We start from the raw sequence: 24,749 nt of genomic DNA, 5'->3' as shown, positions 1-24,749 counted from the left end.
CCCCACGTCTCCAGGAGTGTGAGGAGAGAGGACGGAGACACTTAGAGGAGGAAAGAGTTAATCGTCTTATCGTGGCACCAAGACAGAGCAGCTCACCTGTGTGCTCACCTGGATCTGGATCTCCTCTGTGCAGCACCCGGGTCTTCAGCCACGTTAAAGAGATTCACGACAAACGAGGCTTAAAGTTCCACTACACAACCTTTTACTTTTAAAAAACACTTTATTTGTATAATCTGCTGAAATCCTCGTTCCATCCTGATTGAGTTCATACATGAGAGCTCTGTGGCTCCTCCCACTGGTGTGTGAGGGGAGAAGGCCTTAGAGTCCAAAACAATGCCACCGTCTGCTTCATACAGGAGTGATCTTCATCTACACCCTGTGAAACACTTACATAAGCCAACACACACACACACACCTGTCAGGAGATACGACGTCCAAACTGTCACGCACGATGTAAGGTTAGCGTGTCCGTCGTCATGGTTATGGTTACGGCTAGACCTGTTGAAACCACCGGCAGTTACTCTTAACACGGAACAAAGCTGAAGTACAGTTGCTATGGTTACCTTGTGCACTTGTATAAAACAGTGGTGAGCAGGGGTGCGCTTGGTGGCGGTGGGGGCCCCGGGGCGGACGCAGGTGCTTTACCTAACCACAAACAATACGGCGTCAAAGGTACAATCTGCCATCTAAGGGTTAAAAAGACAGGAGAGCTCTGCAGACGTCACACACACGATGACTTCATTGATTTAGGAGTGATAATTGGTGGGTAACAGAATGGAAACAGGTTGTTATTGTGTGTGTGTGTGTGTGTGTAGTTAAGGCAGTCGCACGCCGTCGCCCTTTAGTGGTGAAAGGACCAATCAGAACTAAGTATGGTCCAAAAGGTCCATAAGGGTCCAGACTGTGACATAAGGGTCCATTTTGTGACATTTTCCCAAAGATCATAAAGTTTTGATGGATTCCCGTCAGCCAATCAGAGGAGAGAATGTTGCACAGAGCGAGACAGAGCAGGATTATGAGGCGATAACACTCAGAATGAGCAGCGATGCTATAGGCTGATGTTCATGATGCATATTTGTCGGTGCTTAACCTAAAGGACCCGCGCTGCTGCAGGAGCGTACGGCAGCAGAGTCAGAGTGACCGTAGAAGAAGAGGTAAAGGAACCATTAAGCTCCGCCCCATCAGTGTAATCTGGCGGTTGTGATACGTGGCGGCGTCACAGAGACTTCCATCTAAACAAAAACAACTTCCTGTGTGGATTTCCTGAAAACACTGTGCAGCATTGTGCAGTAGTCAGATACGCATGAAGCTTGTGTGCGTGTGCGCGTGTGCGTGTGCGTGTGTGTGTGTGTGTGTGTGTACATACTGAGTATATAAAAAGAAGCCTAATCAAACCCCTGGTCTCCTCCCCTGGTGGGCGGTAAACACTGTTTGCGATAACGTCGGGGGGGCCGCTCCCTGCGGTCCCGGGCGAAGCCTCCATATGCATGAGCGTCTGTCCTACACACACTCGACGCTCTGCAGCCCTTTGCTTGAACTCGGGCGAGCAGCTTCTTCTTCTGCAAGTGTTAAAGTCGTCGCTAAGACATTCATTTGCAACATAACGCCGCATTAAACCCGCCAGAGAAACATTCGTTAGACAAACCAGCACGCACACAAACAGGAGCGTGAGGCATGATGAGGTCATCAATACCTCCACCAAGGAGGTTTGCACCTGCGTTGGTTTGTCGTTGTTTGTTGTTTAGCAGAAGGATTCATTCATAAAGTAGCTTGTTGAGTGGGCGTGGCTCAATCTGTTCAATGTCATCACAGAGATACCAGAGTCATGATCGGAGGGCAGCTCGGCCTTGGCGGAGGTATGACTTCTAATGAGCGGCCCCCTGGAGTTCATACGTTTGTGATTGTTGCTGCAGGGGCGGAGGAATGTCTGCGTCGCCGTGGCACCGGAGCTCTGACACGTTCACACAAACACACACGTCCCGATGATTTCCTAAGAGAAGCCGTAAAGCTCACCCTGCTCTCCGTCTCTCCCTGCACCCCCGGAGCAGCAGAGCGGCTGCAAAACACGTTAGGCACTGTGACCATGATACAGGTAGAGAGAGAGAGAGAGAGAGAGAGAGAGAGAGAGACAGAGAGAGAGAGAGAGAGAGAGAGAGGCTCTGGCTCGTCCTTGTGCAGGTAGCAGAGAGTCCTTTTTGTCTCTCAGTGAGGTAAAGAGGTTCTGAATGATGAGGTCCATGGATACGCAGCCTCATGGAGCCACACACACATTTACATATCAGTCCAGCTCTGAGGACGTTTATCTGGAAGCCTCTACGGTCCCTAAGAGGCCCAGAATGTCCAGAGTCCATATGTCAGGGGGCGAATAGAGGGACTTCCATCGTCCAATACAGCAAAGAAGGGGGGGGGTTCAGAGGTCACCGCTCTGGGGTTCTGGTCTGGCGTCCTGGTTCCGGCTGCGGCCCAGGCGGGGGAAGCGGGACGAGGTTTTGGACCGAGGCGTCTTGGGAGCTCCGTCGTTGGTCTGGGGAGTGTCTCTAGAAAGAGAGAGAGAGAGAGAGAGAGAGAGAGAGAGAGAGAGAGAGAGAGAGAGAGAGAGAAAAGAGATGCAGTTATTACAGGAACATCTGGATCCGAGTCCGGACCTGATCTCCGCTTGTGCTGGGGAGCCTTCCTCCGCCTCCTTCCTGCTTCCAGTGTCCACTATTTGTTTTGTGTAACATCAGAAAATGGAAATTCCTCAATCAACCGTCGTATGAAAGCTGCCATTACATTTTGCAGCATCTTGATCTTCATCTTCATCTTCATCCTGCATGTCAGAGCAGGTTCCTGGGCGCTCTCAGCTCATTTCAGACATAATGAATCAGATCAGAGCGGCTCCCGATCTCGGGCTGCAGCCGACACGTCCCATTACTCAGGAGAAATAATCTGGCTCACCTAATGACCTCACCGGCCCGGTTACCGCGGCTACCTGCCGGGTGACACGTGACCTGCTGCTCCCCGAGTCTCATCTGATAAACATGGAGGATGAATGAGAGGCACTTGTCAAAGGCAGGAAATGAAAGCGCCGAGATTGAATCCCTGCAGCTAAACGACTCCTCGCTGTGTCAAGCTCGGCGTGACACACACTCACTCACTCCCTCTCTCTCTTGATGACTGCGACCCCGCCCCCTCACACACTCTGACCTCTGACCCGCTGGTAAACTGCCAGCAGAGTGAAATGACTTTGATTTGCATATTTCACACAGCGGTAAAACTAAAGGTCATCACGAGCTCGCCTGCTGATCTAGAGTCAAACTGGGAGGACACGGCAGCCAGATTAGAAGGGCATTAAAGTAATCAATCAATCTTTACAAACACCACATAGACGCCTTAATGCTGTAAATGAAGTGAGTTTATGCGATTGATCTATTCTGACGTAATGTAGAGGTAAATATTCACACTTTACCCCTAATGGCATTATGAACAAACAGATCAATCAGCGTGTGTGTGTGTGTGTGTGTGTGTGTGTGTGTGTGTGTGTAAATGGGGGACAGCTGGGTTTTTCATGATTGCGATTCGTCAGATGGAAGAATTCAGGGAGAATTCCTGATTTTGCCCGGAATGTTTTGATCCAAAAGAAGCTAAAGTGTCCGGAGCCTCACAGAAAGAGTTTCATCTCTTAGAAACAATTTCTTTCAAAACTGTTTGACGATGAAGAGTCGCCAACACTGAAGGTCAACACCACAAGAGTGTGTGTGTGTGTGTGTGTGTGTGTGTGAGCAGTACATTTGCTCAGGTTGAGCTGCATACAAAGTGGTGGCAAATCAAAGGAGAAGTGTGACCATGTTTGTGTTCCAGACAAGAGTGGAAAATCGAGGATTGGAGTGAAGTGAAGCCCTGAGGACGAGGTCACAGACACACACACACACACACACACACACCTCCCATCCCGCAGCGCTCAGGACTCGACAACACTTTCAGTATTACACAACCAAAACTTGATTCGTCCTCTCTCTCCCTCCCTCTCTCTCTCTCTCTCTCTCTCCGTGTCTCACTGATCTACTTCCTGTCATCCTGTCTCTCTGCTCGTTTTAATTCTCTCTTAAACGCACCGGAGCATCTGCCGCCTCGTCTCTCCCTCTTTAACGGGCGCCTTTAATGTCGCAAATCTGCCAGCAGCAACATCTGGAGGCGTCCTGGTGGAGGTCCAGGGGATCAGGACGCAAACTAACGGCCCCGTAAAGAACAAGCAGACGGTCTGAAACCACGAGTGTGTGTTCATGTGAAGAAACTCAAACAGGATCCAGGAACGTCGGGTCCAAATCCTAAACAGGAACTCTACACTGCTCTTCTTCAGGCTCTTCTTCGCTTCATGCCGTCCACACACTGTGCCGCCACGTCACCAAACACACAGGCAGCGATGATGTCATGGGAGTGTACAGGTGACGAGGCCGTACGTGAAGCAGGAACGCTGATCCGCTTTGATACCGTGTCAGGGCCGATCCCACTGAGCCTCGACGCCTGCTGTGTCACCACCAATCACAGCCGGCCGAGACAAACTCCTCCTCCTCCTCCGTATCGCTCCTTCAACTGAGCTCCTCCTGGAAGTCAGCATCTCACATAATACATCCATCACCCAGGAGAGCAGCAGGTATAAACGTCTTCTCTTCCTCTTCCTCTTCTTCTGTTGTGAGTTTCCTCCTCTGTGTAATTTCTCCATGCTAACTGCTTCAGCGGCACCAGGCTGCACACTGAGAGGCAACAATGTGAGCCACTGAGATATTATAACATAATAACACCATCACTTAATTGCGTTATTCATCACAAGAAAGAAGTTGGATTTCCTCTGGTTGAGGAACAAATTGCACGTATTGATTGATGGAGTGTGCCAGAGTTTCCATTCCCGTTGCCGCTCTATTGTTAGTTTAATAATTGTAAGTTTGTTAATGGATCGTTTTAAATCTTCTCCTCTCTGAATCAGAGGCATTAAAGAGCTGAATCACACACACACACACACACACACACACAAACAAACCCTAACCTGCGGCGCCGAGGTGATGAAGGTTGAATAAATGAAGAGCACTCACGAGCTCTGCGACACGCCGCGGGATCAGAACTAACCGCCGTCATCTCAGCGACGCGGGCCGATGAGTCAGACGCACTCGGGGAGGAAATGACATTCCAGCTGGTTGATGTGACGGGTCACGCTCGCCGCCTCATCACACGGGGCTCCGCTTCAAGTGCATATTGGCAGGAAATGACTGGAACGTCTGATTTGAGCCGCAGGCTGGCAGGCAGGTGGACGTCTGCGTGTGTGTGTGTGTGTGTGTGTGTGTGTGTGAGTGAGAACATACTGCACGCTCGCTGCCCATATGTCTTTATTTATGAAGCTTTGGCACAGGCGGTGTTAAGAAAGCTTCCTGTAAACAAAGTGTAAAATGATGACTGAGGAATGACGAATGCCTGCAGAGACGGACTCTTAACTCCTAACCCTCTAAAGGCTCTGAACGCTCCCTGCTCTCCCTGCTCTCCCTGCTCTCCCTGCTCTCCCTGCTCAGACCCCCTCAGGTTCCCGGGGTCAGAACTCAGAAGCTTTCAGTCTCCGTGCTCCAAACGTCTCAGCTGGTTGGAGGCTTCAAACCTCCTTGTTTGCAGAGGCGTGTTATTAAATCATGGGCTCCTCATCTCCTCCTCCCGGCCGCTGCACTCTGACCTTTTACTCTGCAGGCTTTGATTTGCTTCGTTTCTTTGATTCCATTCTATAAATTCTGACATTTCCCTGCTTTGAATCGGCGGTTAAACTCTGTGAGCTGTGAGAGTCTTGATGCCTGAGCGCTGCTTTGTGTTGTTTGACGCGCAGGTGTTTGGACGCTCTATGGGACGCTACGTGTGTGTGTGTGTGTGTGTGTGTGTGTGTGTGTGTGTGTGTGTGTGTGTGTGTGTGTGTGTGTGTGTCCACTTACAGGCAGAAAGGCAGCAGGGACAGCAGCGTCTCTTTGGTGGGCCGGGCGCTGAACTCTGGCAGCGTCTGGATCAGCTTGTTCATCACCGTGCGGAGGTAACACTGCAGCTGCTTCCTGCGCTCCTCCACAAACTTGGCGTCCTGGTGACAGAGAGAGAGAGAGAGAGAGAGAGTGTGTGAATGGATTTGGGTGGACTGAGGTGATTGCAGCACCTGGGCGGCCCCCTCCTGCCCCTCAGGCAGGTGTTCCAGGCCCGTCCAGCTGGATGGAGAGCACGGGGGCAGAAAGAGGGATTACCCCGTCTGTCCCATCTGGCCCGGGGACGTGTTCGGGCCCTCCAGGTAGAGCTGGAGAACCTGGTCCAGCTTAGCATGGATGAAATCATGGCTGGACGTCTGCGAGCCCCTGCGTTCCCTCTAAAACCCTCCGTTTGTCTCAGTACAGCACTTCAGTTCAGCGTTCAGGGTGTCGGCCACCGCTAAGCGTTTCCTCCACAGGCCGGTCAGAGCTGAGAGTGTTTCAGAGGAGGAGAGCGTGAGGAGCGTGAGGAGTGTGAGGAGCGTGAGGGTCTCACGAGGGTCTCCTCGGTGCCCCTGGTGTTGTATTGATGCTGCTCAGCTCCGCCTGAGGCGACGCCGCCTGCTCTAAGGTCGACAGCTCATCAGTGTGACTGGCGTGTGTTGGAGGACGGGTTAGCGCGGCTCACGGCGAGGAAGGTGAGCCTCAAACACGCGCTGCCCCGAAGGCTACAAGGAGCACATCCTAGCTTTAAAGTGCTGAGTCAGGACAGATGGCTCCTCCTCGCCTCTAGGCTTCACTGCTGCCGCTCCTAAATACTGTAAACACACCGACTGGACTTCCTGCTCCGCCACACACACACACACACACACACACACACATTCTAGTGCGGATTTAGAACGACTGATACCCAAGATGGCGGGTAAACAAACACAGGAAGTATCCGGACCTCCCTCACGGCGCCACAGAAGCACAAAGCCACTCGAGTCTGTGCGGTTAATCTGCGGCCAACCGGGCTGAGAACAAAGGCTTGGGCAGCGCTCCGGACCGGAGCTGCTGGGGACTGGAACACACTGTCGCCATGGAAGCAGGCCAGGAATGTGATGCGTCTCAGAGTAATGTTTCTCTTTTGATCCGGATCCTCTGAGGGATTTCTCAGACAGAAGCGGCGGGTTTCTCTCTTTTTAATTGCCAACTTAGAGGCTGATTATGCTGCACAAGAGGGAGGAAGAGGAAGAAGAAGAAGAGCAGCAAACACAGAGCAGCAAACACGGAGCGACTACAGAGCGGACAGGATATGTAACACAAACAATGAATTTGGTTTCTTCTTAGGACATGTATGTGAAGATAGAGAAGAAGAGACATGAGGAGGAAACAGGCTGGATCACAGGGTTCAGGAGAGGAGGAAGAGGAGGATGAGGAGGATAAACATCACCTAAAGTCATGCGGGGGGGGGGAAGTAGATTGTCCAGGAGCGTCTAAATGTGATGTGTCAGCCGAGGCCGCGCGTTGCCAGCCAGGGTTTCATGGTATGTCACCGTGGCGACAGACGGCCCGGCCGCCTGCATGGATGTCAGAGCAGCGGTAACACTAATGGACACACTGACAGATCCATGCAGAGGAGAGAGAGAGAGAGAGAGAGAGAGAGAGAGAGAGAGAGAGAAGAGAGGGGAGAGAGAGGGGAGAGAGAGAGAGAGAGAGAGAGAGAGAGAAGAGAGAGAGAAGAGAGAGACAGAGAGAGACAGAGAGAGAAGAGAGAGAGAGAGAGCAGCAGCCTAAATGAGTCTGTTAGTGTTTACAGGACAGACACATAGAGACTACAGGCCTATTTCTGTACACACACACACACACACACACACACATGCCTCCAGTATGAAGGAGGCCACAGGAAGACACTGATACACTCCACAGCTCATGTCATCTGATGTGTGTGTGGTGTTGCCCCTGCAGCCGGGACGTTAAATGTCACAGCGTTTTATCTCAGTGTGCATCAGTGTCCTCAGGTGGTCACATGTGGAGACACCAGGTCGCCCAAGACACACACACACACACACACACACACACGCTGAGAGGGCCAGTTACAGTTTACACACCGGAGAGGAGGGGGATAAGAGAGGAACTGTGTGTGTGTGTGTGTGTGTGTGTGTGATGGAGTCGCATACGCACTCTGGTCCTCGGCGCTGCTGTGATGCTGCGAGAGGAAACGGTTGCACATAGCAGGAGTGAAAACACTAAAAGTTGCCTGGCAACAGCAAACACTTTAATAAGTCAAATGTAACAAACATCCTACAGTACTGAAGAGCTGCTGCAGCAGGAAATCAATGCGTCTGACCGTGTGTGTGTGTGTGTGTGTGTGTGTGTGTGTGTGTGTGTGTGTGTGTGTGTGTGTGTGTGTGTGTGTGTGTGTGTGTGTGTGTGTGTGTGTGTGTGTGTATAGGTCCATGTTGTTTGCTTTGAAGCCTCAGGGTGTAAAGCAAAGAGGGGAGGGATGAAGATCCAGACGCAGACGCTCTGTGTTTACACGCTGCTCTCCATTATTCAGCTGCACTGCGACTGAAATGCGACTAAGACGCACAACACGGGCGGATTTCATAGGATTCTGCTACGGCGCTTTGCATAATTGGAGTGCGAGCGCGTTGAGGAAATGCAACTGTGGGCGTCGGACTCAGACCAAGACGTTTACATGCAGGAGGAGATCGATTCACATTCACAGGCGCGGACTGATCATGGAGTCAGAGTCTTCATCAGAGTGTGGACCTGCATGTGAGCCGAGTGTATCTGTAACACTCTGACACGTGCAGAGGATCTGAGCGCTCTCTGGTCCTCTGCTCTCTCCCAGACTCAACTTTCTCAGCAGTAGAAACAGGAAGTGAATGTCCCAGACGTCCACTTCCAGCAGGACGATCAGCCGGAGCTCTGATCTCCACCTGCATCATTACAGCTGAATTAAGGGACGGCAACAAAACCAGGTCGAGGCTTTTTACCCAGTCAGCCCACGGGCCAGCGCAAAGGGGGGAGGGGGGGGAGGGGGGATGCCCGGGGCCGGAGCAGGCTGCTCCGTTAATGCACACACACACACACACACACACACACACACACAGGGCCGTGAATAAAACATCACACGCAGTTCAGGAACGCTGGAGCAGCAAGCAGAACCTCCAGTGAGTCCGTCAGAATGAAGAGCAGGAAAACATGGGGATGACATCATACGTGAACACAAACACGCTAAGATGCTTAACAATTCACTTTGTAGTTGTGGTTAATTAATCAGGGCAGCCTTGGCTCACTCGCCCACCCCCCTCTCTCTCCCCCTCTCTCTCCCTCTCTCTCCCCCAGGCCTTCTTATATAATCTCATTGTAATCAGAGTGATTGGGAGCGTTTCAGCTTGAAGGAGGCTTTGCTTGTTGCTTGCTTTGACTCATTCCTTTCCATTTTGTTTCCAGTGTTTTCAGGTCATTAGCGCAGTAAAACACTTCCTGTTTCTCCTCAGGAAACAACAACAAAAAACTGTAAGGTCTTGTGTTAAACATCATTACTGCATCACTCCACTGTCAGAAACAACCAGAGGCAGAGATGGAAGATTAAACCCCGGCTGAGGAGTGAGAGAGTAAACAAACTGACCCCACATGCATTTACATCAAACTGCCCCGCTCGCTCGCTCGCTCGTCAGGAAATGGAAAGCAAACTTCTTCAGCCTGCAGATCTCCTCTGATCCTCGTCTGGCTTTCATGCTGAAACAACAGCAGGTTTGGAGAGCGGAGAGAGAGAGAGAGAGAGAGAGAGAAAAAAAGACCAAAACCAACAATCTCATCAAAGCCAAACGCCGGCGAGCGACCGAGACGGCGAGACGAGACGGCAAATTAGAGAAATGGACACTGAGGGAGGAGAAAGGAAAGAGAGATAGAGAGAAGAAGAAAAAGGAAGATAAACGCCTTCTGGAGGGAAAATGTGGAGGAGATGCAGGCGGGCGAGTTAAAGCTGACAGCTGCACTCAGCACGGCCACATGTCATCGCTCTGCTCCTCCTCCAGCATCAGGACCAAGCTGACAGGCGAGACTCAGGGAACATTTAGCCCGCACGCCTGGCCGGGCTCTGACAAATCAGCTGGTTAAGAGCTGTCAGAGTGTGTGTGTGTGTGTGTGTGTGTGTGTGTGTGTGTGTGTGTGTGTGTGTGTGTTGTTAGGTTACCCAGCTGGACAATGTTGCCATGGAGACACAGAGAGCGTCTCATTAGCTCATTAACAATACCAGAGAGAGAGACGGCGTCAGAGAGGACAGACGTGGAGACGAAGACGACATCAGTGTGAGGCGTTGGATGGAAGCTGCAGATCTCGACTGTGACTCCACCGACATGATGACATGATGACATGATGACATGATGATCCAGACGTCTTTGATCAATAAAAGATTTGGGATATGTCAGCAGATTCAAAGACAAATCCAAATTCCATGACGTTTCCAGGACGACAATCCCAGTAGAAACTCTGGATTTATGACAGCAGAGGTCAAGAACCACACACACACACACACACACACACACACACACACACACACACACACACAGCATTAAGGCCCTGTGGGGTGTGTGACGGCGTTGTTGGCGTGGAGTGTGTGTGTGTGTGTGTGTGTGTGTGTGTGTGTGTGTGTGTAGCTCCTGTGTGATTCCTGCGTCTCTCTGCTGATGAGTCCTGACGCCTCACAGGCAGGAGATTAGCCAAACAGGCTAATCACAAGAAGAGCAGGCTGCCTGGAAACTCAGTCAAGTGTGAGCATAAATAATCATATGTGTGTGTGTGTGTGTCTGTGTGTGTGTGTGCAGGTATAAGCTCTTACATGAGCTGTCGGTGTGTGTGCGATGTTTCCTCCATTTTTAGTGCCTTAAATCCAGAGCAGAGCAGACGCTCTGTGACAGCTTCAGCTCTGCTCCATCCATCCAGAGTGTGTGTGTGTGTGTGTGTTGACTGAGAGAAAGTCTTCAGCATGTAACACATTTAGCACACTAGTATGTGGGCCAGGATCAAAGAACCTCTCTCTCTCTCTCTCTCTCTCTCTCTCTCTCTCTCTCTCTCTCTCTCTCTCTCTCTCTCTCTCTCTCTCTCTCCTCTCTCTCTCTCTCTCTCTCTCTCTCTCTCTCTCTCTCTCTCTCTCTCTCTCTCTCTCTCTCTCTCTCTCTCTCTCTCTCTCTCTCTCTCTCTCTCTCTCTCTCTCTCTCTCTCTCTCTCTCTCTCTCTCTCTCTCTCTCTCTCTCTCTGATGATTGGTTCCTGTGCTCCGATTACAGTAAAACTACCACTGTTTGATTGAATGCTGAGTTAAAAAGTATATATTTATAAGAGAAAGAGAGAGGAGAAAGAGGAGAGAGAGGGAGAGGGAGAGGGAGAGAGAGAGAGAGAGAGAGAGAGAGACAAAGTCAGCATTAGATTCATGAAACTGCAGTGTCACTTTGAAAAGGATGAAAGGATTAAACAGAGACCGAGGAGAGGAGAGGAGAGGAGAGGAGAGGAGAGGAGAGGAGAGGAGCACAGAGAGCGAAACAAATGAGCAGAGAGGACAAAGGGGGGGGTTTGGTCTCTTCTCCACATTTTGGGTTTCATAAGAAAGACATATGAAGAGGCTGCAGTGAAGGATGGAAGGGAAGGAGGAAGGAAGGAAGAACGGTAGGAGGCAGGCAGGCAGGAGCACACACACACACACACACACACACAGACACACAGACACACACACACACGGCGGAGGATTCTGTTCAATCTATCAGATACAACCCTGGAGAATCTTTAGTTTCTATGAGTTTTTATCTGTCAGACTGAAAACAACAACAACAACAATCAATCAGCACACACCTGCTGATGAAGAGGAGGAGGAGGAGCATCACACAGCTCCACCAGCACACACACACAACACACACTGGGCACCCAGAGAGACACACGGGCACACACACACACACACGTCCGCCTGCCTCACAGCTAGAGATCCTAAACGTCTGGGATCGCTGCAGATTTTGGGAGTGATGATGTCATCATCCTCTGCCTGTTTGTAATGTATTAAAGCTTCTTGTTCTTCTTCTTCTCCTCTTCTGCTTCATTTCCTCCTCCCTCGCTCTTCTATCTGAGAACACTGCAGGTCGAGTCGGAGCAAACGTTTGGGGATTTGTGATTGAAAGCAGACAAGAAAAAAAAAAACACGTCTGCATTAAAAAAACAGGAGGAAAGAAGGAAAAAGAAAAAAAGGGAAACATCAGGTTTTGTCCTCAAGCGACGTTCCAGAAGTTCCCACAGTCCCGGCTCCTTTTGTCCAGGTTTCAAATGCAAAAAATGACTTAATGCATCAGATAGGAGCTCGGTTTGGTGCTCACACACACACACACACACACACACACACACGAGGAAGCTCTTTATTCACCTTTCAGTTACTGGACAGCTGCGCTCTCCTGCTGCACTAAAACGTTTTTACTGGCGGCGTAAAATTGATTGGAGAAGTGTGTGTGTGTGTGTGTGTGTGTGAGAGAGTGTGTGTGTGTGTGTGTGTGTTTGTGGGTCAGACACGCGCGGCCCACACTGGCCTCAGCACGTCCAAACAATCCCATCAACCGAGCCGTGGACGAGCAGAACTGAACAGGAGATCTGGACCTCAAGGTGGAACCAGACTCACACATGTCAACGTCCATTTGGCTTCAAACGGAACAAACGCAACGTGTGTGTGTAAGTGTGTGTGTGTGTGTGTGTGTGGGCGAGGCACAAAAGCCACGAGAGCCTCTCATCTCCAAACACACACACACACACACTCAGAGGTAAACGTTAAAGCGAGTGGCATCAAAACAACGTGTAGGAGACAGAAAAGAAGAAGAGGAAGAGGGGAGGATAACGAGCGCAGGAAACAGAAGGAGAGGAAGAGGAGCGATGAAGGCGGTGAAGTGTGCGGGAGAGAACACAGAGTGACGGCTGAGACGCTCTAATCAGAGGAACTGTCATCATAATCCACAATAAGACATCATGTTTAACAATACTTAAGCACTTCCTGTTACAGGCTGAGCACTACATGTTCTCCTTTCTCACTGAGTAACAACGCCGCTCTGAAGCTTTTAAAGTGTTTTTCTGCAGCGTTCCATTCAGTCCACTGGGAAGGAATCCACTTCGGAAATCAATCTCCCTCCTTGCTCTCTTTTTATTCCCGTATAAATAAATAAACTCTCACCTTCAAACCATCAATTCTCTACGATTGGATTTTTTTAATCAATTCTTGCGCAATCACACTTCTCCATTATTGAGTGTTACGCCTCCGATGACAGCACAGGAAGTGGAGGACAGTGCGGCGGGTGCGTCTCGCTCGCTCCAGGTGAGAGCGGCGGTGTGTGGGCGAGCGAGCGGGCGAAGCTTTCTTGGCAGTGACGGCCGACTTCCTGGAGACGGCGAAAACCAATGATTCACCCCAACGCACGATGTAATGGGCTTACAGAGAGCAGCCCAGGACACAATGACACCATCCGTCTAGACCGCTAGTTCACGCTGACGCTTCAGCATGATCCCACTCAGTTACTCTAACACACACACACACACACACAGGCAGTACCTCGTCACACACACACACACACACACAGCTCCTGCGACTTAGCATTCACACCAGTTTTTAGCCGTGAAAGAATGGCGTCTTTGAAGGTTAGAGAGAGTTAGAGAGAGAGAGTGAGTGAGTGAGAGAGTCGACCGCAAGCTTTTGGCTGCAGCGACATCAAATTTGACCAGCAGCTCCAGAATCGGGGTCAGAACGAAATCAGCTCTCAAATCCCTCCTTACAAAGAGAGGGGGAGGGAGAGAGAGAGAGAGAGAGAGAGAGAGAGAGAGAGAGGGAGAGAGAGACACTACTCTCGCCGACCGCAGCTTTTAAGAGCATGAACAGGATCCTCTAAACACTCAGTTGTATCTTTTCCCCAACATCCCTGCAGTTGGACTCCTATTGGACGTAATGAGCGACTGAGCGAGCGCCTCACCGCCTTAAAGTGACACTCCAGAGATTTCCCAAACTGGGTCAGAGACATTGTTGGAGCGTGTTTGAGGATGTTTGGCTCCACCGAGCAAGTCTGCAGACAAGAGCTTAGGCTGCTCCTCCAACGGCGCAGACACTAAAGTTAGACAAACAAAGGAAGTGGAGACGGACGGGGAGCGATCGATAACAAACGGGCGGCGCTCACCTTGTTCCATATTGCTTTCTTGGGTGGGAAGTTGAAGGTGTTCACTTGTGGGAATTGGCCTCTGAGGTGGTTGTGGAGCTCCCTGAACTCAGTGTAGCGCCTGTACACGTTCCACTCGTTGTCCAGGATGCGGATGTAGACCTGAGGAGAGGAAGGACACGCCGCCATCATCATCAGCAGCAGCTTAAATCTTGCTGTTAATTACAGCCCTCCTCTCATATTTCCTATTCAAAGCCTCAGCCTCCCCTCAGTTATGCAGCATTCAGACATTTTACCCAACATGAGGCTCCTCACACTTAAACAGGCCTCTGATCTGCTTTCTGCTCTAAGAAAGCAGGGAGGAAAATGGAAGCAAAGCAAAGCGTCTGGGTTTTGATTCCTGTTGCAGTTCACATCATTAAGCTCTTACAGTAAATGAATGAGACGGCTGAGAGAATGGCCTCCTTTCATCCGCCGCCCCAAATGCGCATATTCACTTGGATACAGCGGCGGCACATAACAGAGGAAGAGTCTGTCTAACAGAGGAAGAGTGTGTCTGTAGATGTGACTGTGCTGCCACCATTTCCACGCACCATTAGCTGCTTTATTCAGACACAGCAAAGATGGAGGGAGCGGAGAGGGAGAGAGGGGGGGGGGGGGAAGATGAGCCTATTACAGGGAGGAGAGGGAGAAAAGGAGCGGCACGCAGGGAGACGGGGCTTCAGAACCGGGACAAAAGAATGGGACCTATTTTTAAGAATGTAACTTCAAAATGTCCACCTGAAGAAAAGAGCAGAATCAATTCAGGTACAGCAAAACACAAATTGATTTACAAATCGAACCAAACACACCTCAGCAGAGCCACACACACACACACACACACACACACACACACACACACACACACACTCCCCACAGAGCGAATCAAAGCCCGGAGTAAAGAAACGGCAACAACAACAAATCTCCAACGGTCCACAGAACAAACACACGGGGGGGGCCGAGGGGGGAGAGGAGAGGGGGGGAGGGGGGGGGGAGATAAGAAAATCAGGGTGACTACTCAGCGTCATGCTAACTGAAGTCGACTCATGACAGCCACAGTTCACACACCTCTCTCTGCTGGGAAAGCAAATGGACTGCGTGTAAACAAAGGAGGCGTAAATCCTCTGCATACTAACAGGGACGCCATAAATAAACTGCCTAATCAACTGAGTGGGCTTTGATGTCTGTTTTATTTGTCGTTTATCTTTTTATTGGCTTGTTGTTGTCGTCACGGAAACACCTTTCACTCCACAGGGCTCGGAATCCCTCAGAGGTCCTGATGTTTACGTTTCCATTCCATCTTTATTATTATTCATTATTATTGTGAAAATATGTGAAATAAAGCTGGAGCTGAGAACAGAAAGCAGGGTTTCTTTCTTTAACCCTTTGCCTGATTTGTGTGTCTGGTGCAGCGTTAGCAACACTGCACACACAATCAGAGCACACACGTCTATCAGGAGATCATGAGGAAGACGGGGACGTACAGCTCGCTCACATCTAAAGACTCCACTAACGCCCTGATTGGCCCAAAGAGCCCGAACAAATGAAACAGGCAGGCCGACTTCACGGACGGGCGGCTCGGCTGGAATAAGCCGTTTGCACTAAAGGAAGAAGCGGAATCCAGAGCGGCTGATGTGATGGGAGCAGACAAGGCGACTAATGGAGCGAGGACCTGTCATCCCTGCACTTTGTGCATGACCTGCAGGAGCACGGCGTCAAGGACTCTGACTACTTTCTTTCTGCAAGCCGGCGGAAGCATCGCGTTGGTAAAGCCTGAGAACGAACAAACGAGCGTGTGTGTGTGTGTGTGTGTGTGTGTGTGTGCGCGCGATGAACACGGGGTCATTTCAGGTCCATTTGTTTTTATTTGAATCTTCTTCTCTAATTTGTTTTGGACCGTTTGGATGTTTTGTGGCTTCCATCAGTACTTTGTGTTCATTTGTAAAGTTTCAGCTTTTAAAAGGAAAAGTTTTCTCTGTTATATTACGCTACGTGATGAAAAGTGCCAAAGCTTTAATAAACACTGAAAACCCTAAAGCACAGCCATTACACACACACTCAAACATAAAGCTTCTCCTAACAACCTGCCATAAAAACAGATCAAATCATCCTCCATCTTTACTGATATACGAGGCGCCGCCTGCTTCTTCTGCTCATTATTTTCCATTTTCACACATAAATTCCACTTCCTCTCCACTGTACTCCACTGTACATTAAACAGAGGAGCGCGTAAAAAAAAGTCAACAGGAAAATAAAGTTGTCTTGTTCTCTTTGTGCTCATTTCTCTTAAAAAGCAAGTCAGAGAAAATGTAAATCTAATCAACGCTGCTGAGGCTCCTCTGATGCTAAAGCTTTGTACTGCTGGGGCTCAATAGGGGGCGCTACAGGCAAGAGGACACACAAATGATGGATTCCTCTCAGGATGTGATGAGGATTTCAGCAAATTCTACAAAAATATAAACACAGTATTGCTTTGAAAATAGCCAAAATGCCCCGTTTTCACTCAGTGGGCACAGCAGGAAAACTGGATCAATGTGTTTTTGTTCACATTTTAACAGATCCCTGGATGAAGATAAGAGCACACACACACACGGGTCTAAACACAGCCCATCAATGGCTGTGGTAGCAAAGATTTGTGGATAAAGTCAGACCCAGAACGTCTGGAGTCTTTCAGACGGGTAATTGCTCGTCACATAAGGCGGCGTTAGCACAGCGAGCTTAATCCACTTTGGGCCGTCTCATTGGCCCACTTATTTATGGCGGCGCATTAGCCTCAGCGCTCAGCCGCCGGCTCCCTCCTCTCGGCGGATCACAAACACTCCTTCATTATCTCTGACGGAAAAACTCGCCGACGTCCAAACCGAGGCCGTCCTGGAATATTTGGAGGAGCGGGGCGCTTTGATTGGCCTGATAAAAGGCGCCTTCAAAGAGGGCCCGGCCTGTAATCAGGGCCCGCACAGGCCTCATCAGGGAGGTGTGAGAGGTTGTTCCTCTGCCGCTCAGAGCCGGGCCGCCGTCAACGCCGCTCTTTTGTTGGCGTCTAAATGCCTCATTAGAGAACGAGAGGAAACATAATGACACGCTACATTAGAGGACGACCTGTGAGTGAGTCAACACCAGAGGGGGAACACACACACACACACACTCTGGATCATCTGTGTGTGTGGGGATTAGTCAAACTTTACTACTAACTTACTCGAGGCGACTTGGTGTTTAGGCAGGACTTAAGGTGGAACGTTCCATATGCAGGTTGGGCATGATGGAAGCTTACAGATCTTAACAATGAGATTTCCCTGAATTTAATCTGAAGTACAATGGAAAATAAAGCAAGCATTCATGGAGAGTTGCAGGAGACTTTGCGCTGCCGTGACGATGGACTCCCAGCAAACTGAGTCAAATTGTCAAAGTGTATTTAAGCTGCAGTGGAAATCTGCAGTATGGTGTCAAACATTCATGTACTGTACAACTTAAAGCAGCTTTTAAAGTCTTCAAATATTTATGGACCCATGAGGCCAATTTATGCAACGTGTTCAGATGTTATCTCTCCATCCCGCCGTTAGAGATCCTCCCTGTAAGCAACATTCAGAATGAAGGAGAGCGAGAGGAGAACGTTCCCATCTTTACATTAAGCATTCACCCGACCCGTGCCACAGCTTGGACCACCTTCCCCGTCACCCTGCGTACAGTAAACATCACGTTCTTCCTCCTGATGGCCTCTTTGGCTTCAGATCAGGTTTGGATGCAGGTGGCAGTAAGAGTGGCCTCAGATTGGAGGTGTGTTTCCTCTCAAAGTGGCTTATTTAAATTTGGAAAGGGGATATTTAAATTTCCCGAGCCTTTGAAGCATTCCTACAATGAGCTGTCACAGTTCCCACGCCGGGAAATTCTTTCATTGTCAGAAATCTCCATTGTAAACAGCTCCTTTGTTCTCTATTGCATCTGGAGCCACTAATGACGCGCTTGTTTTAGAAGCTCCAGCCGATTGTGGAGTCGTTCTTGTGGATCGCCGGCGACATCTAAGACAACATCACAACCTCAGGAGGTCAAACTGACAGGTGGTCATCAGAGGAACAGGAGGTGTGTGACCTTTCATCACAAAGCTGTTTCCTAATTAGCTTTTCACTCACGCCAACCTTTCCCTCTGACCCTGATGATCCTTTGTACCTTTGTGCTCATTATTGAGTGATAATTCCATTCACAGGTGACGTTAGACGACAATAACAAGGCCTGACATCTTTCCACCAGCCGCTGCCTCCATGTGAAGTAGCAAACCTGCGTTTTCTTTTATTTCTAAGGATTTCAATTCCAAAGTTTTGAGCAGCCCAGAGCTGAAGAGGACACGTGAAGTCCACACACACACACACAGACACACACACGGGGAACTCCACTCCTGGCAGCTCGCCCGCCTTCTTCCTGGCAGCAGACGGAGCCGGCAGCCTCACACAAAGCGTCAAACAACTTCAGACATAGAGATCTGAAAGCATCTGAGACAAAGCGCAGACGGACAATTGCTGCTTTGCGTGACATTGAAGTGAATCTGGAGCCCCAAAGGGATTCAGACACAAAGGTGGAAACAGAAAAGCTCCTGAGCCCAAGCAGAGATTTGCAGGGAGCGCAGATGATAATGATCTCTCTCTCTCTCTTGTCTGTTGTTCCTTGGTATGACAGACGGGCGAGGTGCAGAAGTGGAGCCTCTTTCTGACTCCACAGGAGCCCTGCACACACACAGTCCTCTTACTCACTGCAGAGCTGGGAGACTGCAACTGCCAGGAACAGGCCCAACATGTGCGACCTCTGACCTGAGCTGACCTGTGAGCTCATGGATCAGGTGGAGCTTAAGGCTGTAACGCCACAGAGCCAACGTGACCTCAGCTCCATCTCAGTCCAGTTTAAAGGGTCAAGCAATATTCTGTTGATTTTTTCCAAAATTACAAAATGTGACCTCCAAGGAAGGAAGGAAGTAAGGAAGGAGGGAAGGAAGGAAGGAGGGAAGCTGGTGCTCAACTCAAGTGAAGGACACTTAAAGGAGAAGAAAACAAAGAGAAAGACTTCAGAAGAAGACAGAGGAGGAACTGTGGGCAACACTACGCAAAGGCACAGTGTGTGTGTGTGTGTGTGTGTGTGTGTGTGTGTGTGTGAGTGAGAGAGAGACAGGGGGGCGAGACAGAGGCTCAAAGCAAAGACAGCAGAGACTTGTGTCATCATCAGCCCCTTCACACACACACACACACACACACACACACACACACACACACACACACACACACACACACACACACACACACATTTGCCCAATTAGCCAGAAAATAGAATCCATTTAGAGGATTGAGAGAAGGGATGATAGCAAAGGAGCAAAAGAAACAAAGGACATAAAGTGGCGTGTGTGTGTGTGTGTGTGTACCGATGTATGGCGCCTGGGACACACAGCCCCTCCAGGCCAGTTTCACTACGCAGCGCAACGTGACTGCTGCTTTTCAAAAGAGGGTCTGGGACATCTGAAGTAAACGTCTGACTGGAATCTAGGGTTTCTGCTGTCCATGCTCCTCTATCACACAGGAAATGATGTCATGATCATTTCTGTTTACGACGCGTAAAGAGACACTTAGAGACACTGATGGGCTCTGATGCCTTCACGTCTTTAAAGCGTGAAGCAGCTGAAGTGTCAGAGAGAGAGAGAGAGACAGAGAGAGAAGGGGAGAGCGAGAGAGAGAGAGAGAGAGAGAGAAGGGGAGAGAGACAGAGAGGGTGATTACTACCTTGACTGCAGTTAAGGTGTCGCTGCTCCTGACATCTAACAGAATTAGACACTGTGAGGAAATGAGGAGGGGGAGGAGGAGGAGGAGGAGGAGGAGGAGAGGTGACTGGAACGTGCAGAGGAAGAGGAAGAGGAATTGTTAAGACCAGATTCAAGTCGTCTGTTTGAGGGAGAACAAAGTGAGGAGGAGAAAAGAGCTGTGTTTGTCTCGGATTCATGGATTTGCCAATGAGGCGTTTCCTGTCGGGGCACATAAAGACTCTTTACACCGACGCCATTGGCTAAAGTTGGCTCCCCGCGCGCCTCGGGTCTCCGATCGTCCGTCGCTAACGACTCCCAGTGTAGCGATAAAGGCTGAGATATTTATTCTGGCAGATGAAATAAAGGCCTTCACCTTTCCTGCGTCCTACAGCCGCCGCCTCCGGAGCTTTATGAGCTCCAGTCCAGCTCTTAAAACACCAATTACCTATTAGCTATTACCTTAACCCTGACTTACTGCAGCCTATAGCAGGAGGAGGAGACTGGGCTGTAAATGTGACGAGAGGAGACGCCTCTCTGTGCTGCTTTACAGTCTGAATCCACTCCTGTGGTTCTATAGATCTGTGCTTTGGCTTCCATTCATCTGGAACAAACGGGAAAGACGAAATCTGACATCCAGACAAACCAAACTCTGTCTATCCCAGCATGCATCACTTCTACATACCTCTAGGTGCACTGGAGACCGAGATACTTCACACACACACAGCATATAAAGAGGCAAGTACCCTGAATAGTTGTTTCTTAAGTGAGTCCCAAAGTACTGAGAAGGGATTTCAATATCAGATCCCAACACAGCCCCTCTGTGATGAAGACTACAGCATGATGTCATACTCATGTGCCTCCATTTAAAACAAGACTGAGAACTCCAGCAAAAGCAGAATTCTAAACAGGACGTGGGGTCGCGACAGCCGCCGCTCGTCCTGCTTAAGTGCCATTGAACAACACGCCGAACCATCAACCAACCGGCTGGCTGGCTGGCTGGCTGGCTGGCTGGCTGGCTGGCTGGCTGGCTGGCTGGCGGTCTCTCCGGGTGAGAGCGGCGCTTTAAGTGTCTGAAATGGAAATGTAATGTAAATGACGGTGCAGTGTGCAGCAGTGAACGCAGCCTGTGTGCCTCCCAAGGGTGTTTAATCTCTGACTGATGGATGAAGACCAAGACAACCATTGTAATTATCATCATCATCATTGTAAAACATTCATCATTACCATCATCAACATAATAGTTATCTCCCTCTGTCACCAACCACTCATTATCATAACTATAATCGCTCTCATGTACGAGCACACACACACAAGGAGAGACACGCACACACACACACACAAACACACACGGAGAGACACACACACGCACGCACATGCAGAGACAGGCACACACGCACACAGAGAGCCACACACACACTCCTCAGCCTTTTCCACATTTCTCCATTTTAGAATGGAACACCACACACACACACACACACACACACACACACACACACACACACATACACACACTCAGAATGTTCAGAGTTATACATGTGGATGCTTCGTCTCATCTGCATAGCTAAAGCAGCCTCATCTCCATGCGGGCCTCGGCCTCCGGGCGTGGACGTAAAGCGAGCGGTCAGTTAGAGTCAAACCCCGACATCAACCAGCGAAATGAAAGGAGCTGAAACCTCACACACTCTGCGGCGGCGGCGGCGTGCACGTGTGAAAGCGTGGCGGCGGAGAACGTCTCAATAATTCATGCGTGGGCTCATTTGTGAGGTTTCATTCGCTGCATATTAAAGGAGGCAGGAGGCAGGAGGCAGGAGAGGAAGCCAAAGGTGCTTTATGGAGCGGCTGCTAATTGGGAAACTCCATCAGCTCTCTGGAAGTCTGAGCGCTCAAAGAGACGCCGCCGCGCTTATGGACGCTACGCATACGGGCATACGCTGGAGCGATAATGCACAGGCGAGAGAGAGCAGGTGAGTGTGTGTGTGTGTGTGTGTGTGTGTGTGTGTGTGTGATGTATGGCATTAAAACAGCGTAATTAAGAGAGCTCCACTTTCTGGCAGCTCCTTTGGACGACGTGCACATGAGCTGCATCACTGTCATGCCAGCTGGGTGTCGACTGGTGTGTGTGTGTGTGTGTGTGTGTGTCTGTGTGTGTGTGATTGTCTTCGCATGGCCGCTTGTACAAATACACGCTAATTTTAACAAATAGGTTTTTGCGCAGCGTAAACTTCCTCCTCGGTTCCTCCAGAGACAGATTAGCTCTAAAAGCAGTTCTTCCCGTTTCATCTGGGAGGGAGGTATGAAGATAAATTCCGCCGCACGCCGTTCTCGTCGACGGGAGGGCATCTCCACTTCTCCCCCGGAGCTCATCAACCAGAGCTACGGCACCCATCAAGGCCCGTTCCCCATCCCACGTAATCGCTCTGAGTGAAGAATTGATGGGCGAGGGAGCGGCGGAGGAAGAGGAGAGGAAGAGGAGCAGAAGTGCAGAGAGGGAGGCGGAGAGAGAGGAGGTGGGAGGATTGATGGGGAGAGAAGGGGGGAGACGGGGGAGAGATGGATGAGGGCGAGGGGCCGGATCCATGGAAGCGGGCCGAGCCGACGACAGGCTCGACGGGCCAGAAGCTCTTAAATAACATCCAGCCCTGCCAACTGAGACACGACGAAGAACAAGATGGAGCTGATTCAGCTGTGATTCTTCATCGGCTCAGGTGTTCAAGTGAGGAAAAGTTGAAGAGGGACAAACTTTACCATCGCATGCTGCACTTGTGAAACGTGTGTGTGTGTGTGTGTTTTGAGGGCTTCATTGAGGCCCTAGTTTCCTCCTCTTCTTCCTCAGAGTCGTCCTAATTCAGCAGAAGAAGAAGAAGAAGAGGCCCCCGCAAAACTTAAGGGTTGTTAAACTTTGTCAGCCGTCTTCTAAACATTGCGTCCCTCCCACTGCTTCAGCACCGCAGGTACGACACCCAGCAATCACCCATCAGACAGCAGCACAGCAGGGAACACACACACACACACACACACGTCTGTATGATGTCGCTCGCAAAGTACAGACTGCTAAATGTACAGAAACCCTAAAGGACTCCTGGTTATAGCTTCTAAGCTGAGTTTAATGAAGCGACCCCAGTCTAGTGCCTTGCTCAAGGGCAATGGCAGGAGCATCATTACAAGAGTCTCTGACCTGGACTCTTACATGTCTGGGGGGGTCAGGTTAGGCTGGAGCTTGAGGTCTCGTGTCTGAGCCTGTGCCCTGGTTTCCTGTGTAGGGTTGATGGTTTCCTGTGTAGGGTTGATGGTTTCCTGTGCAGGGTTGATGGTTTCCTGTGTAGGGTTGATGGTTCCTCTCCTCCCGCCTGCCTGATCGTCTCACGCCACAGCTCCGCTCCCAGACGCACAGCTAATGAAAACACAGAAGCCGCGGCTGACGGCGTCCAAACCCAGCCTCTCCTAACGCGGCGTCTATTGTTGGTTGGGTGTGGGAGGGAGGGGACGTATGATTCTGTCATTAGGAGTGTAGAAGGAGGAGGAGGAGGAGGAGGAGGAGGAGGAGAGAGGAGGGGAGGCTGAGAGAAGACGGAGGGATGAAGAGCCCACAGGCAAGAGGCACACAGAGCACCAACCCCACTCATAATAGAGCAAATCCATCAGCACCCCCCCTCCGCCTCTCTCTCTCTCTCTCTCTCTCTCCCTCCCTCTCTCTCCCTCTCTCTCCTCCTCTCCCTCTCTCTACCTCCGGCCTTACTGGGCTTTAGATGGAAGTCATCTCAGAGGCTGGAGGAGGAAAGAGGCTCACAGCAGCAAATGCAAAGGGAGAAAATGGAGTACAAGCAATTTGAGCCCAGCCACGATGCCGACGAGCAATCTGGCCGAGTGAGAGGAGAGAGAGGGGAGAGGGGAGGAGAGGAGAGGAGAGGAGAGGAGAGGAGAACAAGAGCTCCACTTTTTGGGTCACGTCCCGCCGGCAGCTCTCAGCTCTCAGCCCTCTCTCTCACTTTGAAGCTCAGGTTGCTGTGACCTGGGCCGGAGGAGGATCTGCTCTGAGGTCACACGGTCCTGTGGGTGTGTTTACAGACAGGCGCCCCCTGGTGGCCTCTTATGAAACTCTGAAGCCTTCACCGCTCAATCTTCACAACGATCTCACCTCCACAACAATGGCCGGCCTCACCCTGGTCCATCCATTAGGCTGTCTGAGAACAAAAGGAGCTTCCATAGGGATCCATTAGATGAATCTAGCTGTGGGAGGGGAAGCGTCCAACGCGGCAGATGGACTGTGCTTTGTTTGGGCTCCAGGCCCTGGACAGGAAGCCCACACACACACAGGCCGCTAACCAAAGCTACGCACACACGCACGTCCTCTGGGTTCCACGCAGGTAGTCGGGCTCCAAATCTACTCGGGCCATCTGCGGACAGATTGAGCTGACACCAGGTGGCCATTATGATGACGATGATGACGATGATGACGATGATGGAGCCTTGATTTAAACCCTAAGCGCTCACAGTTTAGTCGAGCGCGGGGACAAAGTGTTTCCTGTTTTCACACAGGCGTGTGAAGGTTCTAAGGTGAGGTTACTGGGGTTTGCAACACCAACATGGTCACTCAGTACACATCAGCCTGTAAGACGGTGCGGTGGGCAGAGCGGTGGAGGAAACGTAAAGCACTTCCTCCTACGCGTCGACCCGGAACAATCTGACGGCACGACTGACGGGAAAACTGAAGGAATTACGACGCCGCATCTCGTTCCCCCGCCGGCGGGGCTTCTGTCCCGCCGGGCGCCTGGGGATGATTTCACAGCTGAAGGTGTCAGGCGGCCGTCAG

At 50.5% G+C, this 24,749-nt stretch overlaps 1 protein-coding gene across 1 annotated transcript in view; it reads right to left on the bottom strand.

The window, feature by feature from the left end:
* Positions 1–206: 206 nt before the first annotated feature.
* snx29 (sorting nexin 29) overlaps positions 207–24,749 on the bottom strand; it is a 62,674-nt gene continuing 38,131 nt past the window's right edge. The window contains exons 19-21 of the mRNA XM_076171983.1: positions 14,146–14,286; positions 5,946–6,085; positions 207–2,537 (exon numbers count right to left, since the gene is read on the bottom strand). Of these exons, the coding sequence (XP_076028098.1) occupies positions 2,411–2,537; positions 5,946–6,085; positions 14,146–14,286 (408 nt within the window). The 3' untranslated portion in view covers positions 207–2,410. The remainder of the gene's footprint in view (positions 2,538–5,945; positions 6,086–14,145; positions 14,287–24,749) is intronic.

The sequence above is a fragment of the Genypterus blacodes genome, unplaced genomic scaffold, assembly GCF_046128005.1.
Source record: "Genypterus blacodes isolate CSIRO-AG114 ecotype Tasmania unplaced genomic scaffold, CSIRO-AGI_Gbla_v1 ptg000277l_1, whole genome shotgun sequence".
NCBI classification, from domain to species: Eukaryota; Metazoa; Chordata; class Actinopteri; order Ophidiiformes; family Ophidiidae; genus Genypterus; species Genypterus blacodes.
This window is presented reverse-complemented; position numbering and strand designations above follow the sequence as displayed.